Source organism: Cyprinus carpio, chromosome B18 (genome assembly GCF_018340385.1).
Source record: "Cyprinus carpio isolate SPL01 chromosome B18, ASM1834038v1, whole genome shotgun sequence".
NCBI classification, from domain to species: Eukaryota; Metazoa; Chordata; class Actinopteri; order Cypriniformes; family Cyprinidae; genus Cyprinus; species Cyprinus carpio.
This window is the reverse complement of record NC_056614.1, coordinates 17,052,430-17,076,611: the sequence shown is the minus strand read 5'-3', so window position 1 is coordinate 17,076,611 and position 24,182 is coordinate 17,052,430. Positions and strand designations below refer to the sequence as shown.

The 24,182-nt window shown below is 37.0% G+C and overlaps 3 protein-coding genes and 1 pseudogene across 8 annotated transcripts; 2 read left to right on the top strand and 2 right to left on the bottom strand.

Moving 5' to 3' along the window:
• Positions 1 to 2: 2 nt before the first annotated feature.
• On the bottom strand, positions 3 to 6,263 carry LOC109110489 (annotated as a pseudogene).
• A 403-nt stretch (positions 6,264 to 6,666) lies between these two features.
• LOC109109972 (acylglycerol kinase, mitochondrial) lies at positions 6,667 to 10,321 on the top strand. The gene is made up of 15 exons (XM_019123011.2): positions 6,667 to 6,929; positions 7,035 to 7,074; positions 7,399 to 7,478; positions 7,572 to 7,647; positions 7,757 to 7,849; positions 7,951 to 7,983; positions 8,083 to 8,177; positions 8,270 to 8,339; positions 8,429 to 8,508; positions 8,593 to 8,650; positions 8,773 to 8,920; positions 9,244 to 9,341; positions 9,435 to 9,505; positions 9,677 to 9,761; positions 9,859 to 10,321. The coding sequence occupies exons 1-15, from the start codon at positions 6,820 to 6,822 to the stop codon at positions 9,988 to 9,990; spliced, it is 1,269 nt and encodes a 422-aa protein (XP_018978556.1). The 5' UTR covers positions 6,667 to 6,819; the 3' UTR covers positions 9,991 to 10,321.
• A 116-nt stretch (positions 10,322 to 10,437) lies between these two features.
• On the bottom strand, positions 10,438 to 17,643 carry LOC109109106 (DENN domain-containing protein 11-like). 4 transcript variants are annotated; one of them, XM_042744083.1, is made up of 10 exons: positions 17,045 to 17,643; positions 16,134 to 16,233; positions 15,715 to 15,873; positions 15,225 to 15,381; positions 14,222 to 14,360; positions 13,907 to 14,038; positions 13,527 to 13,677; positions 13,364 to 13,432; positions 12,372 to 12,563; positions 10,438 to 12,255 (listed from the first exon to the last, which is right to left on the bottom strand). In XM_042744083.1, exons 1-10 carry the CDS (start codon positions 17,421 to 17,423, stop codon positions 12,243 to 12,245), a joined length of 1,491 nt encoding a protein of 496 aa, XP_042600017.1. In that variant the 5' UTR covers positions 17,424 to 17,643; the 3' UTR covers positions 10,438 to 12,242. The 4 variants fall into 4 exon arrangements, with proteins under 4 accessions (XP_042600017.1, XP_042600014.1, XP_042600015.1 ...); XM_042744080.1 differs by having other exon boundaries at positions 10,438 to 12,000; XM_042744081.1 differs by having other exon boundaries at positions 10,438 to 11,996.
• Positions 17,644 to 18,126: 483 nt separating this feature from the next.
• On the top strand, positions 18,127 to 23,768 carry wee2 (WEE2 oocyte meiosis inhibiting kinase). 3 transcript variants are annotated; one of them, XM_042744076.1, is made up of 12 exons: positions 18,127 to 18,522; positions 18,976 to 19,230; positions 19,366 to 19,565; positions 19,637 to 19,691; positions 19,821 to 19,990; positions 20,135 to 20,256; positions 20,364 to 20,510; positions 20,600 to 20,701; positions 21,423 to 21,508; positions 21,679 to 21,849; positions 23,089 to 23,237; positions 23,371 to 23,768. In XM_042744076.1, the coding sequence occupies exons 2-12, from the start codon at positions 18,985 to 18,987 to the stop codon at positions 23,504 to 23,506; spliced, it is 1,584 nt and encodes a 527-aa protein (XP_042600010.1). In that variant the 5' UTR covers positions 18,127 to 18,522; positions 18,976 to 18,984; the 3' UTR covers positions 23,507 to 23,768. The 3 variants fall into 3 exon arrangements, with proteins under 3 accessions (XP_042600010.1, XP_042600011.1, XP_042600012.1); XM_042744077.1 differs by having other exon boundaries at positions 18,483 to 18,571; XM_042744078.1 differs by lacking the exon at positions 18,127 to 18,522 and adding an exon at positions 18,555 to 18,693.
• Positions 23,769 to 24,182: the final 414 nt, after the last annotated feature.

The following is a 24,182-nucleotide window of genomic DNA, read 5'->3' as shown; positions in this document are numbered from 1 at the left end:
AATAACATTTATGTTTTTAATTTAATATTCAGTGACACATTCTGCAAGAAATTCTGAAACATTTTAATAGCTCAAAGTGCCTTGAAGGTAAAATTTAAAAGCATTTCATAAAGACCAAACTGTCAAAATTTGTTACACATAATTTTTTTGTCTTATGACTTGTGGCTATTAGAAACATTGTCACCTGAAGTACTCCTGATGTGTTCACTGTGCAAATCCTCCACTAACTGCATCCATGGAGCTCACAATGCCACCTTAGTCTCTTATGTGCCTTTGTGGACAGATATATCAAGCTACATGAGCATATGCTGTATGTAGACTAAATATATTAAATCCAGCATTAAATGGACCCAAGCCAAAACTCTGCTCTGCCTGTGCTCTTCAGAGCTTTATGAGATAACAGGGAGATTACATATGACAAAATAATCAATGCACAAATCACTAAGAGACACAGTGGAGGAACTACTTAAGCTCCCAACAACAATTCTGCAAGACATAAATCGTGTACAGGGATTTCAGACTAGCATTAGGGTGGGTATTTTAAGCACAACCAGAGTCATTCAGAAACCCACTTTTCAGTCACAGTGCCAGTATGGCTGGTATTTGTGATTTGCTTGCCATTTAACCATGCCAGTGTGGATCTATAATAAACAGCAGCTGTTCCCAGCCTTGTTCAGGATCTCATAATAACCAAAATGTTGGTGAAGCCCACATTTAAAGCATAGAAATCTTTCTATACATATTTTTCAAGTAAATAACCATCAGATTTAAATTAAACAACATCAGATTGATCTAGTGTCTCCTAGAATGTCAGTTCTCTTCGTCTTTGGCTTTAGTTTTTGTTTGAGATGCCATATCTTTGAGTTTAGAGTCTAGTTTTCTCTGCAGATATGCTTTTTTATTTGGATCTATTGATTTGTCCTTCTGTCCACTTCCTGCATAAAGCACACCTTCTTTACTTATCCTCCAGAGCTTTTGCCTTGTCTCCACATCTGTGCACCTAAAAAAAAAAATACAATACTTTATTTCATCATCAATACTTTATGTCATATCATACATTTTTTATTTTATTTTATAATATATTTTAATGACTATTTAATGACTTAAATATATTTTAATTTTTTGTTAGCATGCCTTTAAAAAGCCGATGTCAACACCCTTTTCACTCGTGAAATGAGAACTTGAAATGGTCAGGAACATTGTTAAGAAGAACTTGAGCCACTTAATTCTAACACTGAGTGTTTTTATGAATAATAGCATCTAACCAGCTTGCTCTGTATTACATCACGACTGTAAAAGTCATTGAAAACTACAGTCTACTTTCATATTAAAATGAACACTTATTTAAAAAATATAAAGCAAAATTTTGGTCTTCATGATATGACCCCTGTAATATAAAATAAAAAGCAAGTTACCTCAGGTATATGGTGACTCGGACAGTATTGTCTGTTAAAGTAAAGGCATAGCTGCCCTAGTGTCAGGATACTGGCTTTGCACTTCACAAAACCACAAAAGCTGTCAGCTTTAACCACAGCATCAATAAGAACATCAAAATCGTCATCTGGCATAGCACCTGCAGCTATATCTGTGGCTTCTGCTTTTATCTTAATGTTTCCTATGAAAGAAACACGTATCGACTATGCAGTGTAACAGAATGAAAGAAATTGGGATATAAAACACAAACCTTTAGAAGTTCCTTTTGGTTTCTTAACAGACTGGCTTTTACTTGCATTGGGATCCGGTTCCTGTCGTTTCTCCTGCTCCCGGTGCATTCGCACCAAATGCAGGCTTTTGTTGTTTGCACTTTTCTTCTGTTCTTGTTCTGTTATCTTGTCATGGTTCTTGGGCTTCTGTTTTGTAGATGCAGCGTCTTTGCTGTTGATCTGTTTGTTCTTTTCGTCACAGATGTAATTCTGCACCACACAGTCTTCCAGGTACTCAAAGGCAATACGAACCTCTCCATGTTAAGACACTAGGGATTTGAGGAAGTCATGGTTTCGAACAGTCTGAGAATCACACAAGCTGGTGTCTGGCACGAGTCACAGCCACATCGATCCTTCTGTCTTCAGCAAGAAATCCAACCTCACCTTTGGAGTATATGTGAGATAATTCCTTATGTTCACATACAGGTTTGGAATAACAAGAGGGTGTATAAATGATGAAAAAAATTATATTTAAGTCAGCCAAGCTGAATTTACTAAAAGCACAAACTCTGGCATACCCTTCCTGTTGGACCTGACTAATGACAACACCACTGCTTCCTTCTTTCTGCCCTGGAAGCCATCAACAGACTTGATTTACAGCTCTGTATGTTTATGAGAAAGTTTCTGTCTCAAAAGATCCACCTTAAACAGACAAAATCACATTATTTTTAATGCATGACTAATATTTATACTGAAACAGCAGGGAAGTCATTGCTTTGCAGGCATGTATATAAAAACGTGCTCTTTTACATTTTTAGATTAAAGGGTGCAATAATCACAATGTCCTTGACTTGAACTCCAGCCTCAGTAAGAGGTTTTATATGAAGAGCCACAATGTTTTCCTCTCCTGTGGAGCATTAGAGAATAAAAATCATTCAGAAGACATCTCATAGCTTAATTAAGCACTAATATTGTGTTTGGAGCTGATATCAACCTTGATTTCCTTTGGACTGCTCATCTGTGTCCTCCATTTCATTCAGGCCACAGCTTGCAGTTTCAATGAGCAGAAGAGGAATTCTGATTTCCTCAACATCAGCAACACCTGCCAGGTTTTCTGTTAAAGATGCAATCAGTTATCTTCAAATTGATCTTTCTCTCTATATAGAGGTTGCTAGCAGACTTAAAATGTACGCTACCATTCAAAAGTTTGGGGAAGGTTTGAAAGAAGTCTCTTATGCTAACCTAGGATGCATCTTGCTGCTCAAGAAACTTTTCTTATTATTATCATAGCAACTCACCCCAAAACTTTGGACTGGTACTGTAAAATAAAATAAAAAATATCAGTTGAAAAAACTTTATAGAATCCCCCTCAAACAATGTACTTGGCCAACATTGCAAAATTAAAATGTTTTTCACATATTTTATATTACATACCTAAGCAAGCATTTCTCCACTGTAGTGTGTGTGATTAGTTTGCCCTCATACATCTGCTCTGAAGCCTAGCCCACTGCATGATGGCACTATTCATACGGTACTGAGTGGTCAACATTCAAACAACTGAGTCTCCATATTTCTTTATCAGCCTCTCCATTAAGCTGACAGACAGGCCTTTAGATGCAGCACTGTGAAAGATATAAATAACATTTATTACATTAGATAACATATTATTATTATTATTATTATTATTATTATTATTATTATTATTATGAGAGTACATTTCAACTAAACATTCATGCAATTCATGTAAGTGAAAAACGTTAATAATCTGAAATACTGACCAAACATATCATGTATATTGATAGTTATATCATGAAAAGAAAACTTTAAGAGGTCATCAAGTATAGATACCATAAACCAAATATTTCACAACCGTAGGATATATTCCTTTTCCTTCATACCTCTGTGATTTGATGGTTGGTGGCAGCTGTTTGTAATCCCCAGCCAGTATGCACTTGCGTGCTTTGAGCAGAGCGATCCAACAGCTGCTCTCTAGAGCCTGAGCACACTCATCTATCACCACCAGCTCAAAATGATCATTAGGAACATTTTTGAGAGGACCATCATCAGAGGCTCCTATATTACGCAAATCAATCATATCTGAGTTTAAATCAGGCATAAACAAACAAACATATCGCATAATAAAACTGATGACTGCTAAGAAAGGTTTACTTACCAGTGTAAGTTGCTAGAATAACATGGGCTCTCTTCAGGATCTGAGTGATAGCTGTTTCCTCCCTGTTCTTTAGCTCTCGCCGCAGTTCCCCAATTTCCCGTCTCAGATTGCTCCGTTGGCCTTTGTCTCGAACCCTTCTTCATTTCATTCTGTTATTGCATTTATTTATTTTTTACATTTTGACTATTACAACAAGGCCCCAACACATATGTAAATACTATAGAATTCCGTGTCATATTGGATATGAAAGTTTATATGGTCTCTAAATTATCAACATGTCAAAAACTTTCCTCAAAAACCTGTTGAACACAGTTTTCCACACGTGCCTTCTCTCGAACTGATAGTTCATACTTTTTAGCAAGTAAAAGGTCCATTTCTGGTTGTGGTACACATGTATTTTTGCTGTGAAATTACTGATTTCATATTATATTAATATTTAAGATGAACACTTACTGAACTGAAGCAACTTAACTTGATTATCCATATATCACTTTTAGAAAAATCATTTTAAATGTGAGTATCAAATCTCTCAATCATTTCTGTATTGCATGTTTTGCTCCCTACAATTAAACCAACTACAGAGCTTTGATCTTAAAACGTTAAAAAGCAACGTTTCATTACAGAAAATTTCGGACTCAGTGTGCAAGGACCTTAAGACATTATTGGCAGCTATAGAGTGGCAACTGATATGTAAACACATCTTAAGTAAATAAGTCATATATATAATACATTTAATATTATATACTGTATATTATATTTATTTTGTTATAACAATATATTTATTAATATTAATTTAAATAGACATTTTTGTGAAACGTTTTATTTTAAAAAAAGTGCTTCTGATATTGTTCTTTGAAATAAATAGCGTAGCTGAAACACTTTTTGTTCCACCTAAATGTACTACTTGAACGAGCAGCTCAAAACAATTATGATAAAACAAAATCTTACAGAAGCTTTGTCCATGTCCTTGCGAAATATCAGAAATGATGTTGGTGTTGTCACTGTGTGCAAGGACTGCATCCAGCGAGTGCTTCTGAATCGACTCGAGAAGACAGGCTGGGTGACCCAATCTTAAGATCTTGACCTTGCTCTTTGCCAGGCGCTCCACCAAGTTATCAACAGCCACATTGGAAGGAGCACAGCAAAGGACCTGTTAACATTTACTTAGATGTTCACTACAATACTGCATCTATACTACATCAAATAATTTATACCTTAATTAACCAAATTAAGAGTTTGATATCTTGCTTACCTTTTGTTCCTGTTTTATTGCCTGCAGGATTACTTCAACAACTGTAGTGGTTTTGCCAGTTCCTGGTCGTTCATGTATGATTGCAACATCTTTTTGAGATATCGCAAAGGACACAGCCTCTTTCTGAGAATTATCTAACCCAGTGTTGCTAAATTCCAGTGCATCTGCAGTAAAAGAAATACAAACAGACTTAAGACCCCATTGTACGAGGGTTTTGTACAATGCTGTATTTTAGATTTCTTTCACATGCCACTCCGTGTATATGCTTACGCTGATGTGATAATATCCCTGGTTCTGAGTAACCAAAGAGGACACCGATCAGGTGAGATGCAGGACCATTGCCATACCCATTTAAAGACTTCAAGGCACTGCAAGTAAGAAATACGTCATGAATGCAACAACAATTTCATTCACATAATTACATGTATAAAACAATAACTGAATGAATAAACCTGTGCATGTAGAGCATATTTCATCAAGCTAATTTTTTAAAATCCTAAAAAGTAGAGACAAAATTTTTTAGAGAAAAAAACTAATATTTAATGATACTAGCTGTATGGACTGATAAACGCACATACCTTGAGAGTCTCCTGTAGGTCACATCATTTGCCAGCTTCATTAGATTATAAAGTCCATCTCTGTCCAAGTTCATACAATCTTGCATGTCATCAAAAGCCACCGTCAGTGATGCTTGAATAACACGCGTCACCACACCTGAACCTGAGATGGCTGACCCTGATCCTCTGCAAAAGATAGTAAATAATATTTGAGTTCAAATGTGTGAAGTGGCTCCATTGGTCAGTATTGTATGAAATCAAGTACTTCAGTAGATAAGAATGTCTCACCGGGTACAAAGGTGTTGCTGGGCAGAACTGAGCTTCCTATACTTTTCCTGGGTTCAGAAACTACCAGGAGTCTGCCATAGATGCCAGTATGCTGGCTTGCGATCTGAAGTTTCAGCAGGTACACTCCACTGTGCTGTAGATTCTTGGGAGATAAATTCTCCTACCATTTTCTGACAATACAAAGAATATTTAAACAAGACGTTCCTCATAGCTGAATACATTTGGGTAGTGGAAATAAATAGCTATCTAGATACAAGTGTAGGACAGAGATATATATGTATCATTCACCGTGTTTTTTCTAATTCAGCTTCTCTCTCTTCTTGCAGGAGCTCAAGAGTCTTGAAAACCTTTCAACCTCCATAGCTGTCAAATCAGCTCGATGGATAACTAAAATGATATGCTTGACTCTTCCTCTGGTTATTTTCAACTTAATAATAAACATTCAAATGTTTATAATGTAAAAAATAATAATTGTGCTTACTGACAAAAGTGTATGGCGGATTGGTTGTCATGTCTGTTTATATATTACAGAGCATGCACTGGAATCGGTCCGTCTCTAAATTCAGTCCCACTCTGTACAGAAGAGCCAGTCACTTTGAATTCGTAACGAACAGAAATAGTATTGAACTATTAAAATATAGAACGACTACATAATTATTTGAGATATATATAATAACTTTTATTGCAAAGGTAAAGTACAAAATATTCACATTTTACGACAAAATTGATTCGGAACGTATAGTGCCCTTGAGGAGGATTATAGTTGTTGCACCGGTCATGCTTTGAGAGAACGGTGGAATGTCAACGGTGAAGAGCTACACTCAATTTTTGTTGCGTTTCGACATGCAATAGTGTACCTTCACTGGGATATCTAAAAAGACAGTTGATATACAGTAATTCAGAATAATGGCTCGAGTAGTGAAAGTGTTTCGGACATTAAGAAATCACTGGAAAAAATCCACATTTGCTGTGTGTGTGCTGTCATATGGAGGACACTGGCTGTATGGAAAGCACTGGTTTGTGTTATTGTTACATATTTGACTGATTTCTATCTATCTGTCTTGTCTGTCTGTCTGCCAACTCCTTTGCTGTACTTATTAATTCTCGTACTTTTTTCACAGTGACAATGTCCTGCGACGAGAAGCGTGTATAGAGGCCAGGGTAAGGAATATGTAGTTTGAAAACAACGTGCTCATGAATGTTATTTTAATATTTGTTTTAGTTTTTTTTTTTTTTTTTTTTTTTTTTTATTTCAGTTTAGTTATTTTAGTACATCAGGTTAAACTAAATGAAAATGAGAACTGTTGCTTTGGCAGCTAGTTGAAATGAAGTAAGTTAAATAAATAAATAAAAATCCAGTTTATATATATATATATATATATATATATATATATATATTAGTTATAGTTTTAGTTAACTGTAATGACCCTGATACTCAATACTCGAAGGTTCATTACAGGTAAATATATTGTATGTGATTTCCAGGCATTTGGTCATGAGTTAATTGGACCTCAGGAGCATCTGAAGAAAGCCATAGTCATTCTAAATCCTGCTGCCTGTAATGGGTATGATTATACACATGGTCCTCACTGTGCCATAAATTTTGTTTGTTTTAGCTGTGTGAGTTTGTTTGTGTTATAGTTATATTTTCTCTGCAGAAAAGCTAATAGGTTGTTTGAGAAGAATGCAGCTCCCATTTTACACTTAGCTGGTGTGGAGGTCAAAATTGTGAAGGTAACATTCTTTATTTATTTAAGTGCTAGGGTCCTTTTTTACAGGTTCTTTTTGTATGTATTTTAGTGTATTAATAATTTGTGATTTGTTGCTCAATTGCCTGTAACAGACTGATTATGAAGGCCAGGCAAAAAAGCTCATGGAATTGATGGATCAAACAGATATGCTGATCATTGCTGGAGGTGATGGGACATTACAGGAGGTACAATAGTATCTTTATAAAGTGGGATTCTTTAAGAAAATATATATTTCTGACAATTTTACCATATTTAAATGTTTGCATGTGTTAATATTTTTACACAGGTGATAACTGGCCTACTGCGCAGAGCTGATGAGGTATTTACTAGTAATAAAACTGTTTGGTTTAAGTTATGAAGCTATATTAAGTTATTGCACATTCCAGAGTTTTCTGAATTTGAACTACTGTAACCACAGGAGACCTTCAGTAAAATTCCAATCGGTTTCATTCCTCTGGGTTCCAGTAACTCTTTGAGTCAGAGTCTACATCTGGTTTCTGACAACAAAGTACAGTAAGTTTGAGGACTTCACTTTTCAAATTTTTTTTTGCCAAAATGTAGAAAAGTGTATTATGATCCGATGTCATCTATTTCTGGTTTTTCAGGCACATTACCTCTGCAACCCTGTCAATACTGAAAGGAGAAACGGTTCCACTAGATGTTCTGCAGATAAAAGTAAATTTGATAGGCATTTTGAAAAAGAACTCATTAAGGATTGTCAGCTTTTTTTCACACAGAGTTGATTGTGTAATTTCTGTTTTTAGAGTGAGAAGGAGCAGCCAGTGTTTGCTCTGTTTGGCTTACGTTGGGGTGCATTCAGAGACGTCGCTTCTTCTATCAGCAAGTATGCTTATCATTTTTTTTTTATTATTCACAGCATAAATACAAAATGCAAATGTGTATTTCTAATGTGAATTTTTCCTTTAAGATATTGGTACCTTGGCCCCTTGAAAACAAGAGCAGCACATTGGTTTAGTAGCCTTAAGGTGAGTGCTTTACATTGTTTTTAAAGGAGTACTTCAATGTCATTGATAGCTCAGTTTCATCAACTATTAAGGCCTTCATGTGAGTTAGTATTGGATTGATCACAATATCTTCTCTCTTACAGCAGTGGCCCCAGACTCACCAGGCCTCCCTCTCCTATCTGGCTCCTGTACCTCGTCCACCTGACCTTCCCACTGAAATACCACCCCGGCCGAACCTCCTCTACCGCATCTACCGCAGACTCAACAACTACTGGAACCCTCCTATAGAAGGTGTTTTATCACTTTTATAGACATTTCATCATATAGAATATAGTTTATGGATATTAGCATTCTAATATTGTCTCAAAGCACGTTCAAAACATAAATCATTTATAAAACATAAAGAGCAATGTCTTTAGTCCTCAATAGTCTATGCTTTGAACTTCAATCCAGCATTTAGCTGATCCTGATAAGTGCTTGTTGTTACAATTGTAAACACGGTGACTTTTCCATTTTGTGTGTTTTATGAATCATACGTTCAGCCAGCAGTCCACTGGGTGTGACTAAAGGATGTCTAATATTTAATTCATGTTTAATACCTTTTCTGTTGGTAGAGCTAGCAAAAGAGCCTGAGCCAGAGCGATGGGAGAGTAAAGACATTTCCACATTGGAGCTCACAGTTAGCACACACAATAAGAACCCTGTCAAGAGAGTGAGTGCTGACATAATAGATGCTCTTCATGAGAATGCATGTAATATAAATTCAATAGAATTTGTCCTGACTTGTATCGTTTACTGTCTTCAGCGTGAGGACGATTCTATGGTGATAACGCTGGACTCAGACTCCCTCACAGTTGGTCAGTTCATCACTGAAGGGTGAGTGTCATTCACAAAACTGCTTGTGAAAGGAGAAATGGAAAATTTACCTCATGCTGATTAATCAGTTGCACTTTTTTGTCTGCTGAACTTCAGTGAACTTAAATAAATTTGCCATTAGAACCTTTCTAGATTTTTGGGTATGAATGAATATTACTTTATATCATTCAGAACTAAGAAAGTATTGAACCCGATGGAGAACATAGAAGATGCTTCGCAGATAGAGGCCAGTGCTGCTAGTCTCAATCTCCCAGAGGTCAGTATATTATTTGAAAAAGTTATTTGTAATCATCCATTAATCTAAACTGTGATGCAGCCATTATGATCTATTACTTTTCTTCTCCTGTCCACAGGAGGGTGCCGGCTTTTATGACATTGACAATGAGGAATATGAGGCAATGTCTGTGGAAGTGAGACTGTTGCCACGGAAACTGAGGTTCTTTTGCAGTGCAGAGCGCAGAGAGCAGCTTGCACAGGCTCAGTGATGATGGTTGTGTTAAAATGTGTAGAGGAGCCTGAGTGACTGCTGATGAAACTGGAAAAAATACACCAAAAAGAGGAGTCAAATGAACTTCTGAGTTCTCTTAAAGGTCACCATACTCCAACTGAACAATCTGTAGTCTATGGATTTCAAGAAACAGCAGTTAAATTTTCATTTTGTTGGTTTTTAACAGCATGGATGATGTTATTAACTTAATACAGGCAGGTTTACTTTGAATGGCTCAAGAACTTGCTTAAGAAACTCAAAGCAATACATGATACTGTAAGTGTCTGACCAGATGAGGACCAAGAATAAAAATCATTATTAATCTCTTATTTTGCTTATTTTAAGACTTCCCCATGCATTTGTGATAATCTTGTAGCTTCCTTCAGATAAACCAGTATTTTGTTTTTCTCAAAACAACCCCCAAATACTGCACAAACAAAGAATGTGATAGAAAAGAAGGAACCGTTTATTTAAAAATGGCAGTGAATAAGAATCACTGGCTTTAAAACAACAGACACATGCTGTTAGTTTGTATCACTGTATAGGTATAGTGTGTAAGAAAGAGGCATTACACTAGTGCTTTGTGATACCAGGAGAGTAAAACCCAACATTATTTTAGCTTGTTATTGTGACAAAGACTTGTGTAATACTTAGATAACTCACAAAAACTATCACACATACACAATACCAGACAACCTGTACAATAATATACATTTCCATTAATTTACAGTAGCACACTAAATAACCAACCAACATCCTACAAGAGGATGGTTTCAAAGATTTATAATACAGAAAGTTCTCCTAAGTTCTCTGATAGATAAGAAATGTAAAAACAATATTCACATTTAATCAAATCTAGGTTATAAGCAACAGTAGTATTTATTGTTAATTTAAATATTTTATTTAATTTTATGTAATTTAAAGAACTTTATCCATCAAACTGTGACAAACCTGAGTGCCTGCACTCATTCTCAAGAAATCAATTATCATTATTTTATAAGAAAGTTGAAAATTAGAATGGAAACTGCAAACTCATAAGGTCAAGTAAATACTTTTCCATTTAAATTTTCTTTTAAACTTCACCAGCTTTATGAATAATTTGAATAATTAAGCGTCCAGTTAGGGTTTTCACAGGATGAAAATATAAACACACAAAACCACAATCAATCAGCCTTGTGAGGCCAGTTTGCTGGTGTTATCCAGAAATGATCGATCCAAATACATTTAAATAATAATACATATTCAAAGTCTTTAACACGTAATAATCAGGAGCATTCACTGATGACAGACAGGAATAGAATCACATTCATTTCTTTAGAGCAGATTAAGGGACTCAAAAAGCTGTATGTCACATTTCTGTGTCTGTTTCAATCATATGTGCATCAGACTGTGCATTAAATGTACAATTTACATTCAATACCAAGAGTGACAGTGATTAAAGCCCTGTCCAGAATGAACAAATACACATTTTATGCTTCAATTCATTAGTTTTCAGTCCGTTTAGTAAGTGTGAGAGAATGGTGTAGACAGCATTGAAATGACAGCCACATTCATCAGATAACATTTACGTAGTGAACCTTCTACACTGTTGTTCACTCCCATTCATATACGTCAATAAGTGCTGTGCCAAACTACAGTAGCAAACAGATTGTGTCTATTTGTCCATGCACAATAAAAATCCACAAGTAAAACAACAAACACAGTGACTGATGTCTGTTTTTTCCCAAAATGAAATGACCGTTTACATGTACATAATTAAGTTCAAAAAATGTGGCAAAGACTGTGAAAATCTTCACCATCACAGAATTGTGTGTAATATGCAATATCCATAAAAGTTTTAGAAATACAGATATGACATTCAAAGCAGACTTTACCAAACCGCTGTTACCAGCATAAATACGTAGATCTGGGAAGTGAGAGTTGCCCCGTTGATGGACCGTTTTTCCAATTCTCTTGTGTGCAAGTGAAGCAGATTTATATTCACTTCAGTTCCCCCAGACAGCACTGGCTAGAAGAACAAAGTCACAAGTGAAGACCACACAATAAAAAGCAGTAGACAGAGGCACAGAGATCATCATGTTTTGGAAACAAGTCGAGTAGAAATCCAAGATGGCTGGTAGGATACTAAGCACATAAGATAGACAGACAAGCAGAAAGACGTCACTGGATTGACTGGCTGCAGACGGCACAAAAAGCCTGCAGACAGATTACACCTTTTGGTGTTGGCAGTATCAGTGCAGTCCAGAGGAGTCAGGAATGGCTCCTGAGATAGCCAAGCCAGAGAAAGAAAGAAAAGAAAGCAGGTAATCAGTAGGCAGTGTGTTGTAGCCCTAAAAGAAAATGGGCTTCAGAGAGAGTGGCAGAGACTGAGAGCCTTACGGGCAGCAGGGGTTGTCGATAACCAGCATGACGTCAATGCCGTAGATTTCCAGCAGGTCGACGAGAAAACCGCGGTCACCCTGAGGATCCAGCCCCATGGCTCTCATGTGTTCAGCAGTCAGGGTAGGATCGGCACTCCCTGCCACCTCAGACAGGGTCTGGAAGATTCTGTTGTTTTGCTCCATGAAGAACCTGGAACACAAACAGAAGGAAATTCCATACAGATTAATCACAGCAACATAAACAGTCATTTTCCAATGGTTTGCACAACAAAACCCAAAAATAAATAAATGAAATGAAAAACAGAGGGCTTCCATAGATATATTTATATTAGAAAATAAAAAAAAAATTGGATTTTTAAGTGTCAAATAACATACTGTATGCAATCATATAAATGTACAACAAATACACTACCACTGAAACGTCTTGGGCCTGTAAAAAACATTTTAAAGGTCTTTTTTCCAGCAAGGGTGCATTACATTAACCAGAATTGACAGTAAAGACATTTTCAATAAATTGTTACAAAATGCTTCTATTTAAATAAATGATGTTCTTTTGTACTTTCTATTCATTGAAAAAAAATCAAATTAATCAGGAGAACTCTTTTTTTAACATTGATAATAAATGAGCAGCAAATCAGAATATTAGAATGATTTCTGAAGGATCACAGTATTACTGTTTTTATTGTATTTTTATCAAATAAATGCACTTTTGGTACGCATGAGAGCTTTAAAAAAAAAAAATCTTACTAACCCCAAACTTTTGAACTGTAATAATGACAATTATTATCTATTATTACTATACTATTCACAATTTAAAGTATGAAAATATAGTATTGCATTTCCATTGCGTTTCCCAATATTATCGCTTAATCAAGGTTCAAGAAAGCTAAACTATTTTCACAAAAAGTGTATTATGCTCTTTCAAATACTGCTTCTGTCTCATTAAAATCTGCTGATGTGATAAACTTCCATCATTGTGCCATCACGTACAAAATGAAGAGGTCTTCCTCGTTAGATGCGCAGTCTCCATCCACCTCCTGAGAGTACAGCAGCAACTGCCTACAAAGATATCAACATCATCATATGCCTGTGGAACAATATGTTTTCTGATTTTTTCCTCAAAAGCTTTTGAGGTTTTAAAAGGCTGACATACCTTTGCTCACAGAGCTTGCGATACTTCTCTCGGTCCGCACTGTTGAGTCTAAGCAGAGGCTGGAGGCTCTCTCTGTGTGTCTTTACATTCTGATTGTCAATGTAGACATCATACAGCTCCTTCTTTTCCTCAAAGATCTTCTCTGTTGTACCTGAGAACCCATATAAAAATTACTCTACTGATTTATTCTTACAGAGTAACATTCTTACTAATTTACCAACTACTACTTATGTTGGATGTAAAGGTTCTTATTTCCTAAACTTGCAACTAAGAGCTAAACTCATTCTGAACGAATGTTTACAACCGTTAAACCTTTTTGTGCCTGTGGAATTATGAATTTTGCCTCCAGCTTTAGTCCTTTTCTTGACTGAGACACTTACAGGCCACGTAAGACATCTCAGTCTCAAGAGCGGAGATGTCAGCGACATTGATGTAGAAGAAAGGGCGGAACTCCGGAACAGAAATGCCCATCCCAGGAATGGATACATTAGCAAGGCAGCAGCAACAGTATACTAAGAGATGCAAGTCAAAAAACATAAAGCTTCAAAATATAACTATAAAAATACACAAATCAGTGACAATGACAATGTGCAAGAGCATGTACATGATCTTTATCAATGGATTCTCAAGTTATCTTTAATTTGTTATGGAAAATATGCATAGACATGTGCGTGTAAATGGGTTTCCACTCTCACCCCGATAGCAGACCACACCGACAGGGGGAGGAGAGAAAATGAGGATGCGTTTCCTGAGCAAAGCAAACTTCCACAGCACCATGATCTGCTCTCCAAAGAAGCGGATGAACTGGGACATGCAGCCAGCTGGGTGTGTGATCTGAACAGAAAAGAGACATGATTTGGTCTTCTGATCTCTTATTAAATGATAGACACATCACATGTATTAAACAGGCTCTCAAAGTTTATAAGAAAACATGGCAGCTTTAACATCATAAAAAAATTAAATAATTATTATAATAATAGTTAGAGATCATTCAGTGAGAGACCATTCAGCCAATAATCACAGACGTTTGGCTGATTAATAGAAGTGGTCATTCAATCTAGTCTTATTTTTTTAAATCCTCTGACAGGCTAGTAAATTCATAATGCAATTATTCAAAGTTCAAAGAGCAATTTAATTTTCAAAAATATATTTTTTTAAATGTTTGTGTACTTAATATCACTAATAAAATCATTAATTTTGTAATTATATTTACCACCAATTTTATGTCACTGTTACTATAAAAACCTGGATATATAAACATGGATTTAGAAAGTGCATTTTCAAGACTAAACAAGGCTTTATTTAACAAACAGCATAACCAAATCTAGTTCTGAGTGAAAGTATACCTCAGCATATTTTTCAACAAGAGTATGGAATTCTTCTTTAACAATAGAGGATCTTGTGGTTTGTGGACAGAGAAATTTGTCTCACAATAGTTTTTTTCACGAAATTGAACTCTCGCATGCGTATAATGCTGCTAGGAGGTGCAGAAGAATTGCACCCTGGTTAATCAGTAACATGAAATTCCCTGAGGGGCCTGGCCTAGATTTCATCAGAAACTAGAAAAACACACATCGGGAAAAAAAAAATCTAATTATCTAATACTACTGTCATTAAAATACATTTAACTGAACTGGAATTTAATGGAAGCTGATGCTTTGATTGCTGACAGATAATGTTGGGTTTATATCTTCAAACCTTCATCTCTGGATGCATGCAGCGGTTGACTTTGGGCCCAAGAGCACTGGTCGGGCAGGCTGTGACCAAACCGTTTCCTCCCAGAGGCAACACAGCCTTTTTATCCTCATAGAAAGCTTCCAGTGGAGAGTATTGACCTGGACACTGCAATTGGTGCTTCAAGAAAGCATGTGCAGACTTTTGGTGTAGTCATAAAATGCATTGCACTTAACAGGAAGTTGCTTTATTTAGATGCAGACATTGAGCAACACACCTATTTAACGCAGTTGATCAACTTTATATTACAATTTTACATACTGCATATTACAACCTTAACTGACTGAAGAAGAGATGTAGTGAAGTGAGTCCAAATTAAATAAATTCCATGTCACATCGCATGCAACTCAGAGCTTATGTTTAAAACATAACATCTTAAAATAGAAATGATGCGTGCAGAAGAGTAAGAGAAAGAGACATAACAAGGTACAATGTGAAGCAAGCATACACTTACCGGACTTGATTTTCCAGGAAGTGCATGTAACGGTATAGCAGTGTGTAAGAAGGAGACAAAATCCCTACAGATTTCATCCGAGCTCCTCGTTCCAGCTCACTCTCCACGGGCATGTTGGCAAAGCACGCTAGTCCAAAGTAACAGCCTTTACGAAAATATCTACAAAATAAGACAAGCATTTCATCTTGATTAATCCATATACATACACACAAAATTAACTTGTTTGGATGAAGACTTGCAACTAATAACCAAACAGTTTCCCTCATGATTACAAAACATCTTGAATGAATTACTCATTAGAAAACAAAACTATATATATATAGTAGGCCTGTGACATAGATATGCATTATTAAGCAAAATGTTACAAATGTCCTCTGTCTCTTATATTATGCAGTGGCATTTATGAAAGAGATTCTCACATGAAGTCACTTGAGATCCGATGAGAGCCACTTGCCATAGACTTGAACTCTACCCCCTCCAGATTCACATCTTGAGGTAGGCACCATTCTATCATGTTCCCTGTAAAAGACAATGTGGGCCTATGTAAATAATTGTGAAGCTGTTGGACCAGGTTTTAATCAAACAGTGTTTGGAGAGGAACACAAAACTCTCTAAATGACTTTTTCCGCTGAACTCCCTATGAAAAAAAAGAGGAAGTCTTAAAAACAGTACAGTAGTCAGCTGTATGACTTATACAACTCTCACTTCATAGTATATTCATTCCCTTACATGTGTTATGACAGCTACTATACACTTCTATGACGAACATGCTTTAAGTTTCAGAATTAAGAGTTATTATTGATGTTTTGTGTAACAAAAGTTTAACTGTTTAAATATTGTCTCATAAAAAGTGAAAAATGAGCAGACGGCATAATCTTTAATTATTATTTCATAAAAAGAATAAACAGCAAAGAGACATTATAACTACTAACAACATTATTAATAAGATTTACAATTTTTTAAATATATAAACAATTTTTATAGTGCTAATGTTTTATGTCATTTAAATATTTACAGTATTTTACAACTCTCAGTGTAACTTATATACAGGAAGACATTTTATAGCCATATGACAATAAATCATAAAACAGAGGACCCCTTCGGACCCTTATGGATGATTTTCAAGATCACTAGGATGTTAGAAATATAGTACCTTTTACTAATTTAAACATTTGTAGATAATCGCTTTCAACACTGTGTGAAAGCATCATGATTATAATTATATTTCTGAGAACTCAGCATGTTTTTTAACTAGATTTTTCAAATCTCTTCACAATCATCATCTCGGACATTGTTTTACAATTTTAGAGTATTTCAAAGTTAACCTCACCAGATCTCGTGTCGAAAGTCACAACAAACACTGCAACAATTTGGTCTTTTTCTTCCCATCCAGTGATCCTCCGATCCCTGACTGTCAGTCCATGAAAGGCGCAGTCTCCCTCTTCATCAGTGGCGGAAGCATCTCCTCCCGGGCCGCTGTGTTTCTGGGGAGAGTGTGCACTTTCCCCTGAAACAGCTGTTACACTATTCGGTCTCGCCGGGCTTGCGTTCAGAGCGATATCTGCCCGTACACCGCCCTCGGTCGGGTAGCTAGACAGACCGGAATGTCCTGAACCCTCAATCTCCGGTGATGGAGCCGCTGGGGCAAGTTCGGCCGGGGGAACCTCCTCCCAGTCCAGCAGCGGAGCGCGATCCGACTGCTCCACCATAGTGCTTTCGATATGTCTATCGAGAGGAAATAAACAAAGCTGTCGCACTCGAAACCGAGCGGTCAGTCAAAGCGACAAACGGTACGAATGAAATGAAACATAGCGTTTGCAATTCAAACGATCCCTAAATGTAGTAATCCAGACAGGGTAACAGACGCTACCCAGGCGTAACGTTACACTGTTTTGATGATGTCACTTACTTCCGCTCACGTGGTGCAAAAGGGTTCTTGTTATCAATCAACTCCCACCCGAAAAATAAATACACAGTATGATGTTGTCTGTGTGCGCAGTACACTAAAATAAACATGCTGACGACCATAATTAGCTTTCCTTGACAGTCACAATTCATGCACAAATGTAGCTATTTTGATGTTTAATAATACATTGAAATGAAATTTTAAACAAATAAATAAATAATATATCTAAAAACTATTTATTTGTCGTTTATACAGGTTTGATGATCAGTGGTGTTTCAAGCTGGATCTTTTCTGAACCGCGCGACCACTTTACTGCATTCAAAGACTGACTATACTACGAACCAATAGTGTTTGACTGTGAGCCGTGAACTAGCATTTCATTGGTTGAAACTAGTAAACGTATACGCCCCCTTAACTAAAAGAGTCGTCTTCTGAACTAAAGTGACGTCTAGTTCATTAACGTCAGGCTCACTTCAAAACAGGGAGAGAAAAGGGAATAAAAACACCATGATTTTGTAAAGGTGACTGATGACCACAAAATGGTGTAAAGGCGATATTAAAACTCATAATTTATTTGGGCTATTATTATATTTTATGTACTTAGTCCAGTTATACTCAGAATTTTAAATATGGAGAGAAAAGTGATAACGATTGATCACAAATAAACCGTCACGCCTTCATACTGACTGGTATGCAGAAAAAGGGTTAATGAACTAAAGTTGTTAACGGATGTTTTACGTGGATGTTTTTTAGTGAACAGATTCAATACGAGTCATGAATTAAAATATTTGAAGCTAGTTAGCGGAGTTAATTAACGGTCGAGCCACTCCTCCCATCGTTAAAGGACCTCATTAACGTTGTCGCGCCAAGTTCAAACGTGGTGCCCATGAGCTCATCTCAGGGTAAGTTGAAATTGCTTTTATGCGGTTCAAAACAGAATAGTAAGACCATGTGAGTGACCTAAGATATATTTTGAGAGAATCTGTAAATGTTTTGATCTTTTCACAACAAACATATGTGATCCTTGAAATATTGAGGCTTAACTTTACCTAAGGAGACTACTCTCATAACTTGTGATTATGTTTACCTTACATTGTGTGTGTGTGTGTGTGTGTGTGTAAATTTTAAGTACATATAATGTCAAATAAATAAATAAATACAATTAAACAGCAGCTCACAATTGCTAAGATCGAATTTATTGAACATCGTAAATAATTGTATAGGCCATCTATCATCCCACTCTCCAGTTATCCATCTTGATTGATCGTTTGTTTATCAAGTTGGTTTAATTTACATGTTAGTTGCCATACTAACCCCCTTTTTTTCTTAAATCTTTTACGTTTTTCTGACTGCAGTGGTCTGAAATGGCCTCTGTGAATGCAGCACAGCAGCATCTTAACTTCTCCAGCAGTGGGGAGGAGGACAGCAGTGACAATAGCTTTGATGAATGGGCGCACAGGAGTGTTCCAGTCAGAAGCCCCTGTCGGACACCTCGGGTACAGCGCCACCGCACCAGGAGTATCACGGTTTCCCCCTCCATCCCTACCTCTCCCATTCCGTATGCTGCTTGGAAAAAACTCCGGCTTTGTGACTCACCCAGTACACCAAAGGTGACCTTGCAGTGCCTCAGTTTCATGTAAACTTTAATGTGTGGACCATCTGCTGTATGCTTATGCAGTAGCAATAAATTTGACCCTGTAAAGAATTGCTTACTGTTTATATCATCAATTTTCCTCTTCCCACAGAGTTTGCTGTCTAAATCAACTCTCCCTTGCTCTAGCAGCAAGCCATGTCGCAGTCAAAGATTTCTTCGTTTGTCTACTGCTTTTGATCGTGTGCCCTCCGTAAACGTTAACCCTTTCACACCAGAGACGGTGCGCAGGAGCAGTGAACACCACAAGAGGAAGAGCCAAAGGAGTGATGATGATGAGGACGATGCACATAGGTAACAGCTCTTTCCTTCAAGCAACACCTGTTGAGGAACTAGATTCACACTGAAATGCCATTACCTTACAGATCTAAGGAAACTCAGAACTCGTCAGAGGATGAAAATTTCTTCCTCCCCTCAAAGGTATGGTTTCAAAGACCATTGCTTGTCCTTGTTTTTTTTATGTAGTAGGTTTATGTCTTTGTAATCCCACCAAAAGCTCTGGCAAATCTCTGTGTTCTCTCACATGATCTCCCATCTGTTGGCCTTCAGAGGCCAGCAGTGTCAGCCCGCATGCTGTCGCGTTATGAGAGTGAGTTTCTAGAGCTGAGCTGCATCGGCGTGGGCGAGTTTGGTTCCGTGTATCGATGTGTGAAGAGGTTGGATGGTTGCATGTACGCCATCAAGCGCTCACGCAGGCCTATTGCAGGCTCCGCCAATGAGTGAGTCAGCACTGCCAGCCACATCCAAATTTAAAACCTCTAATGACAATTCTAAATATGGTTAGATTCTGTATATGGTTTTTGTGTGCTTCCTCAATGAATCTTAGACTATTAGAATTATTTTTTTTTTTTTCTCCTCTTCAGGCAGCTGGCCTTGAAGGAAGTGTACGCCCATGCAGTGTTGGGCCATCACCCTCATGTTGTGCGATACTACTCCGCATGGGCTGAGGATGACCATATGATCATACAAAATGAGTACTGTGATGGTAGGTCAGAAGCTCACAAAACTACATTGACGGTCATGTGTTTGGTAATTGGGGTTGAGACTTTTTACTTTAACTAGGTTAACTCGTAGGGTTTTTTGGTCTTATAGGTGGTAGCCTCCATGATGCTATAACTGAAAAAGGAGAGCAAGGAGAGTTCTTCAGTGTTCCTGAGCTGAGGGATCTGCTCCTTCAGGTCTCCATGGGGCTCAAATACATCCACAGCCTAGGCCTAGTGCATCTTGACATTAAACCCAGTGAGCTTTGTGTCTCATTCATTGTTTCTCGCATGCCTGTACCACTCGATGAAAACTGGATTTGCACGTTTAATTTCCATTCTTTTTAGGTAATATTTTCATCTGCCGTCGACCTAGCTCAAGTGCAGGTGGAGAGGGAGATAGCGAAGAAGAGGATGAAAGCCCCTCCTATGGGGTTGTATATAAAATTGGTATCTACCTACCTGTCCATGTTTAACTGTTAAATGCATTAATGATTTGCCAGTCTTGATTACATATTTGGCTCTTTAGTGACCTGAAACACATTTCGAACATTGCTCTTAACTGCCCCAAAAGTAAACTCCCTTGATATTATTAGTTAGGCACCAAAATGACTTTAAATCAAAAGCAAAATTAAAGTTTAAATCTACCTGAAACAAACAAATTTTGGTAACAACTCTATATGCTGTTCAGGGTGTTGTGTAACCAGGTAAAAAATGACACAAGTATAGTAAAGTTGTTTGGCAACAAGCAACCTTGTCATATTTCAGACAAAAAGTCACTATTTCAGTCCAATTATTTCTGCTTTCCAAAACCATTTTTGCCAGAATAAAAAATTTAGGGGGTTTTGTTGTTTTAACCAAATATTTTCAGATGCCAAAAATGTCTGTGCATCACTAAATCTAATAATAACAATTACAAAAACATGTAATTAATTGACGTTTTATTTGTAATGGGTTTTGATGTGCATTGCTAAATTGATGCAATACACAATAGCTGTATATAATAATGTTTAATTTATATAGTGCCTTTCCCAGGCTCAAGGACACTTAAGGTACACCAATACAACAAATACTCATTACAAAGAAACAATTTAAGTGGACATTGGACATTTGCCCAATTCAGGAACAAAAAAATGTATATGTGTGATATCATGAATATATTGTTCTTTAGGTGACTTGGGTCATGTAACATCCATCTCAAGTCCTCGGGTAGAGGAAGGGGATAGCCGCTTCTTGGCCTATGAGGTCCTGCGAGAGGTATGGTATCAGTTTGAATTTTATTGGTGTTCTGTTTGTTACAGAGTTTAAACTATAGCTATCTTATCTAGAGAACTGCACTGATCTTATACAGTGGGTATGAATAGCAAAACAAGCTAATGGGGAAAAAAAAATTATTATTTTTTTTTTTTCTTTTTTCTCCGTTACAGGACTATACACATCTTCCTAAAGCAGATATTTTTGCACTGGGCCTGACAGTGTTTTTAGCTGCCGGAGCGCCACCACTTCCTCAGAATGGAGATGACTGGCACAGCCTCAGGCAGGGTGAGCTACCCAGCCTGCCCCAGGAGTTACCAGCACCCTTTAAAGACCTTCTAAAGGTGCATTTTAGGAAGCAGCACACATGCATGGTTCATTGCACTTTCTGTAAACCTTTTTTTTTTTTTTTAATATATAGTTCCTTAACTCAGAGTTTATACTTTAAAAAACAAAAAATTACAAAAGCCTTCACTGGAGCAGTGCCTTTCAAAAGGTGCAGCTTTGTACCTTATTTGTCCCTAAATGGTGCATATTAGTACCTAAATGATACATATTAGTACATTTTGAAAGGGTACCACAGCTTTATAGAGTATAGAAAGGTCTTCAAAATAGTTGTGCCACTAACATTAAAGTCCAAAAATAAAAAGTACAGGGTGTTTGTTAATGCGCATTTCAGAATTCATATTTACCATATATTGTATTAGTCAGTCTACGGCAGTGTTGCCTAAATAAACAAATACATTTGTGAAATTGTGACCCTGGACCACAAAACCAATCATAAGGGTACATTTTTGGAGATGTGTATACTGTATCATCTGAAAGCTGAATAAATAAGCTTTCCACTGATGTATGGTTTGTTAGGATAGGAGAACATTTGGCCGAGATTAAACTATTTGAAAATCTGGAATCTGAGGGTGAAAAAAAATAATCTAAATATTGAGGAAAATTCTTTTAAAGTTGTCCAAATGAAGTCCTTAACAATGCAAATTACTATCCTAATGATTTTTTTGGCATAAAAGAATAATTTATAATCCTGACCCATACAATGTGGTGTTGGCTACTGCTACAAATATACCTATGCAACTTAAAGTCTGCATGAAATAAAAATTGACTATTTGCGCACATTGCTAGTCTTGATGTGAACAATTAATCTGTGCAAATTAATTTGCTGGGGAAAAAAATTGTTTCGGTAATCTTTAATCGAAATCTAAACATTTGCTTCCGCTCTGGAATGGCATTCCTTCTCTGATGTCAGTTTGACAGCTTGGGCAGAATATCCTTAAACACACCCCTCCAACCATTAGGTTGCTATGAGTGTGAGGAAGAGGGGAGGACAGCAAAAAAACAATGCCCTCTATTCAATATTCCGTTTCAGCTGGAAATACCTCACTACACTGAAATGGAGTCGGCAGCAACTTTCGGTTCATGCAGAGTTTAAGACTGGTTTTGTGGTGCATTAAATTGCTGATCAGTGTAGTTTCCCTACATTCAAGAACATTTCTTTAGAATGTACTGGTGGTTTTGAAGTTGATTTACATTGTATCAGTCTCTAATATGGACAATACATTTGTATATGATAGACACTGTTGGATCCTGATCCTACTACTAGGCCATCTGCTTCTGCATTGTGTCGTCATGATGTACTGCGCAAGGAGAGGGCCGGCAAACTGGCTGCACAACTTCGTAAGGAATTAAATGTGGAGAAGTTCAGAACAGCTACGCTGGAAAGGTGAGATGAGTTCTCCTGCGTTTGTACTATTCTCTAGTACTCAATTTCATGAGGTAGCATCTATTTACTTCTTTGGATTAATCACTTCTGCTTATAGAGGTCTTGATTTGCCATGCCTTTTATTTCTATTTAGAGAACTCAAGGAGGCCCGACTGGCTGCTACCTCACCGCAACAGTCATCACAACCAGGGTCTCTTCCAAGAGCTGGGAGGAAGCTTGTGGGCAGAAGTGCTGCCCGTTCCATGAGCTTTGGTTTCCCTGGATACTAGCACTGAATTCGTCATGTACTGCATGTCATCAGATCTAAATACTGTATTTCTGGAATGCAATAGTCAGATGCTTTTGCATTAATCTGCATTTGTAAATGGTGAAACTTCAGATGCTCTTTTTGTCATCTCTTAACATCGCCATTTGCTCATAGTTTTATTTTTGGCATGAATCGGTGCATATTTATGGTTTGATGTTGAATGGCACATTTATCTTTTCAAATAACTGGTGCTTTTTAATTGTAAATAAAGTTTTTAAATGTTATGCTGTTTTACCAATTCAATCAGGGCCTGTCCAAATACCCACATTTGCACTCTTGGCCACTTGAAAGTGTGTGCATGCAACAGGAAGTGTGCAAGACTGCAAGAAGGTCTTCAAACACCAAAATGCATAGTCCTTAACACCAAATCTATACTATCTTGAATACCACTTTGGAGCAGTGTTATAGTGAGCAGTGTCTAAGCTAAGCACATCCCATCATGCTATCAATTTTTGTTTTTCCCCTAGAAGTTTTGAGAATCAAAAAGCTCTGCAAACACATGCATTTTTACAACACTGTAAGTGTGTCCCGTTGGGTAATGAAAAGTTCTGCACACTTGTGGTCTTCAAATAAGGAAATACGTCAAGTCCAAAGACCACAACCTGTCTGCGATGGTGAATCAGCAGCAACCTCTTCAG

Bases quoted from the DNA above. Each gene is read 5' to 3' on its own strand.
- LOC109109972 (XM_019123011.2), top strand. From the start codon at position 6,820: ATGGCTCGAGTAGTGAAAGTGTTTCGGACATTAAGAAATCACTGGAAA. The intron at 8,340-8,428 runs GTAAATTTGATA...TTCTGTTTTTAG, and splicing joins TAGATGTTCTGCAGATAAAA to AGTGAGAAGGAGCAGCCAGT. The intron at 9,506-9,676 runs GTGAGTGTCATT...TATATCATTCAG, and splicing joins GGTCAGTTCATCACTGAAGG to AACTAAGAAAGTATTGAACC.
- LOC109109106 (XM_042744080.1), bottom strand. From the start codon at position 17,423: ATGGTGGAGCAGTCGGATCGCGCTCCGCTGCTGGACTGGGAGGAGGTT. The intron at 16,234-17,044 runs GTGAGGTTAACT...TGTCTTTTACAG, and splicing joins GACTTTCGACACGAGATCTG to GGAACATGATAGAATGGTGC. The intron at 12,564-13,363 runs GTACGTGATGGC...TTTGTGTTCCAG, and splicing joins GAGGAAGACCTCTTCATTTT to GTTCTTCATGGAGCAAAACA.
- wee2 (XM_042744076.1), top strand. From the start codon at position 18,985: ATGGCCTCTGTGAATGCAGCACAGCAGCATCTTAACTTCTCCAGCAGT. The intron at 19,566-19,636 runs GTAACAGCTCTT...ATTACCTTACAG, and splicing joins GATGAGGACGATGCACATAG to ATCTAAGGAAACTCAGAACT. The intron at 19,991-20,134 runs GTGAGTCAGCAC...TCTCCTCTTCAG, and splicing joins ATTGCAGGCTCCGCCAATGA to GCAGCTGGCCTTGAAGGAAG.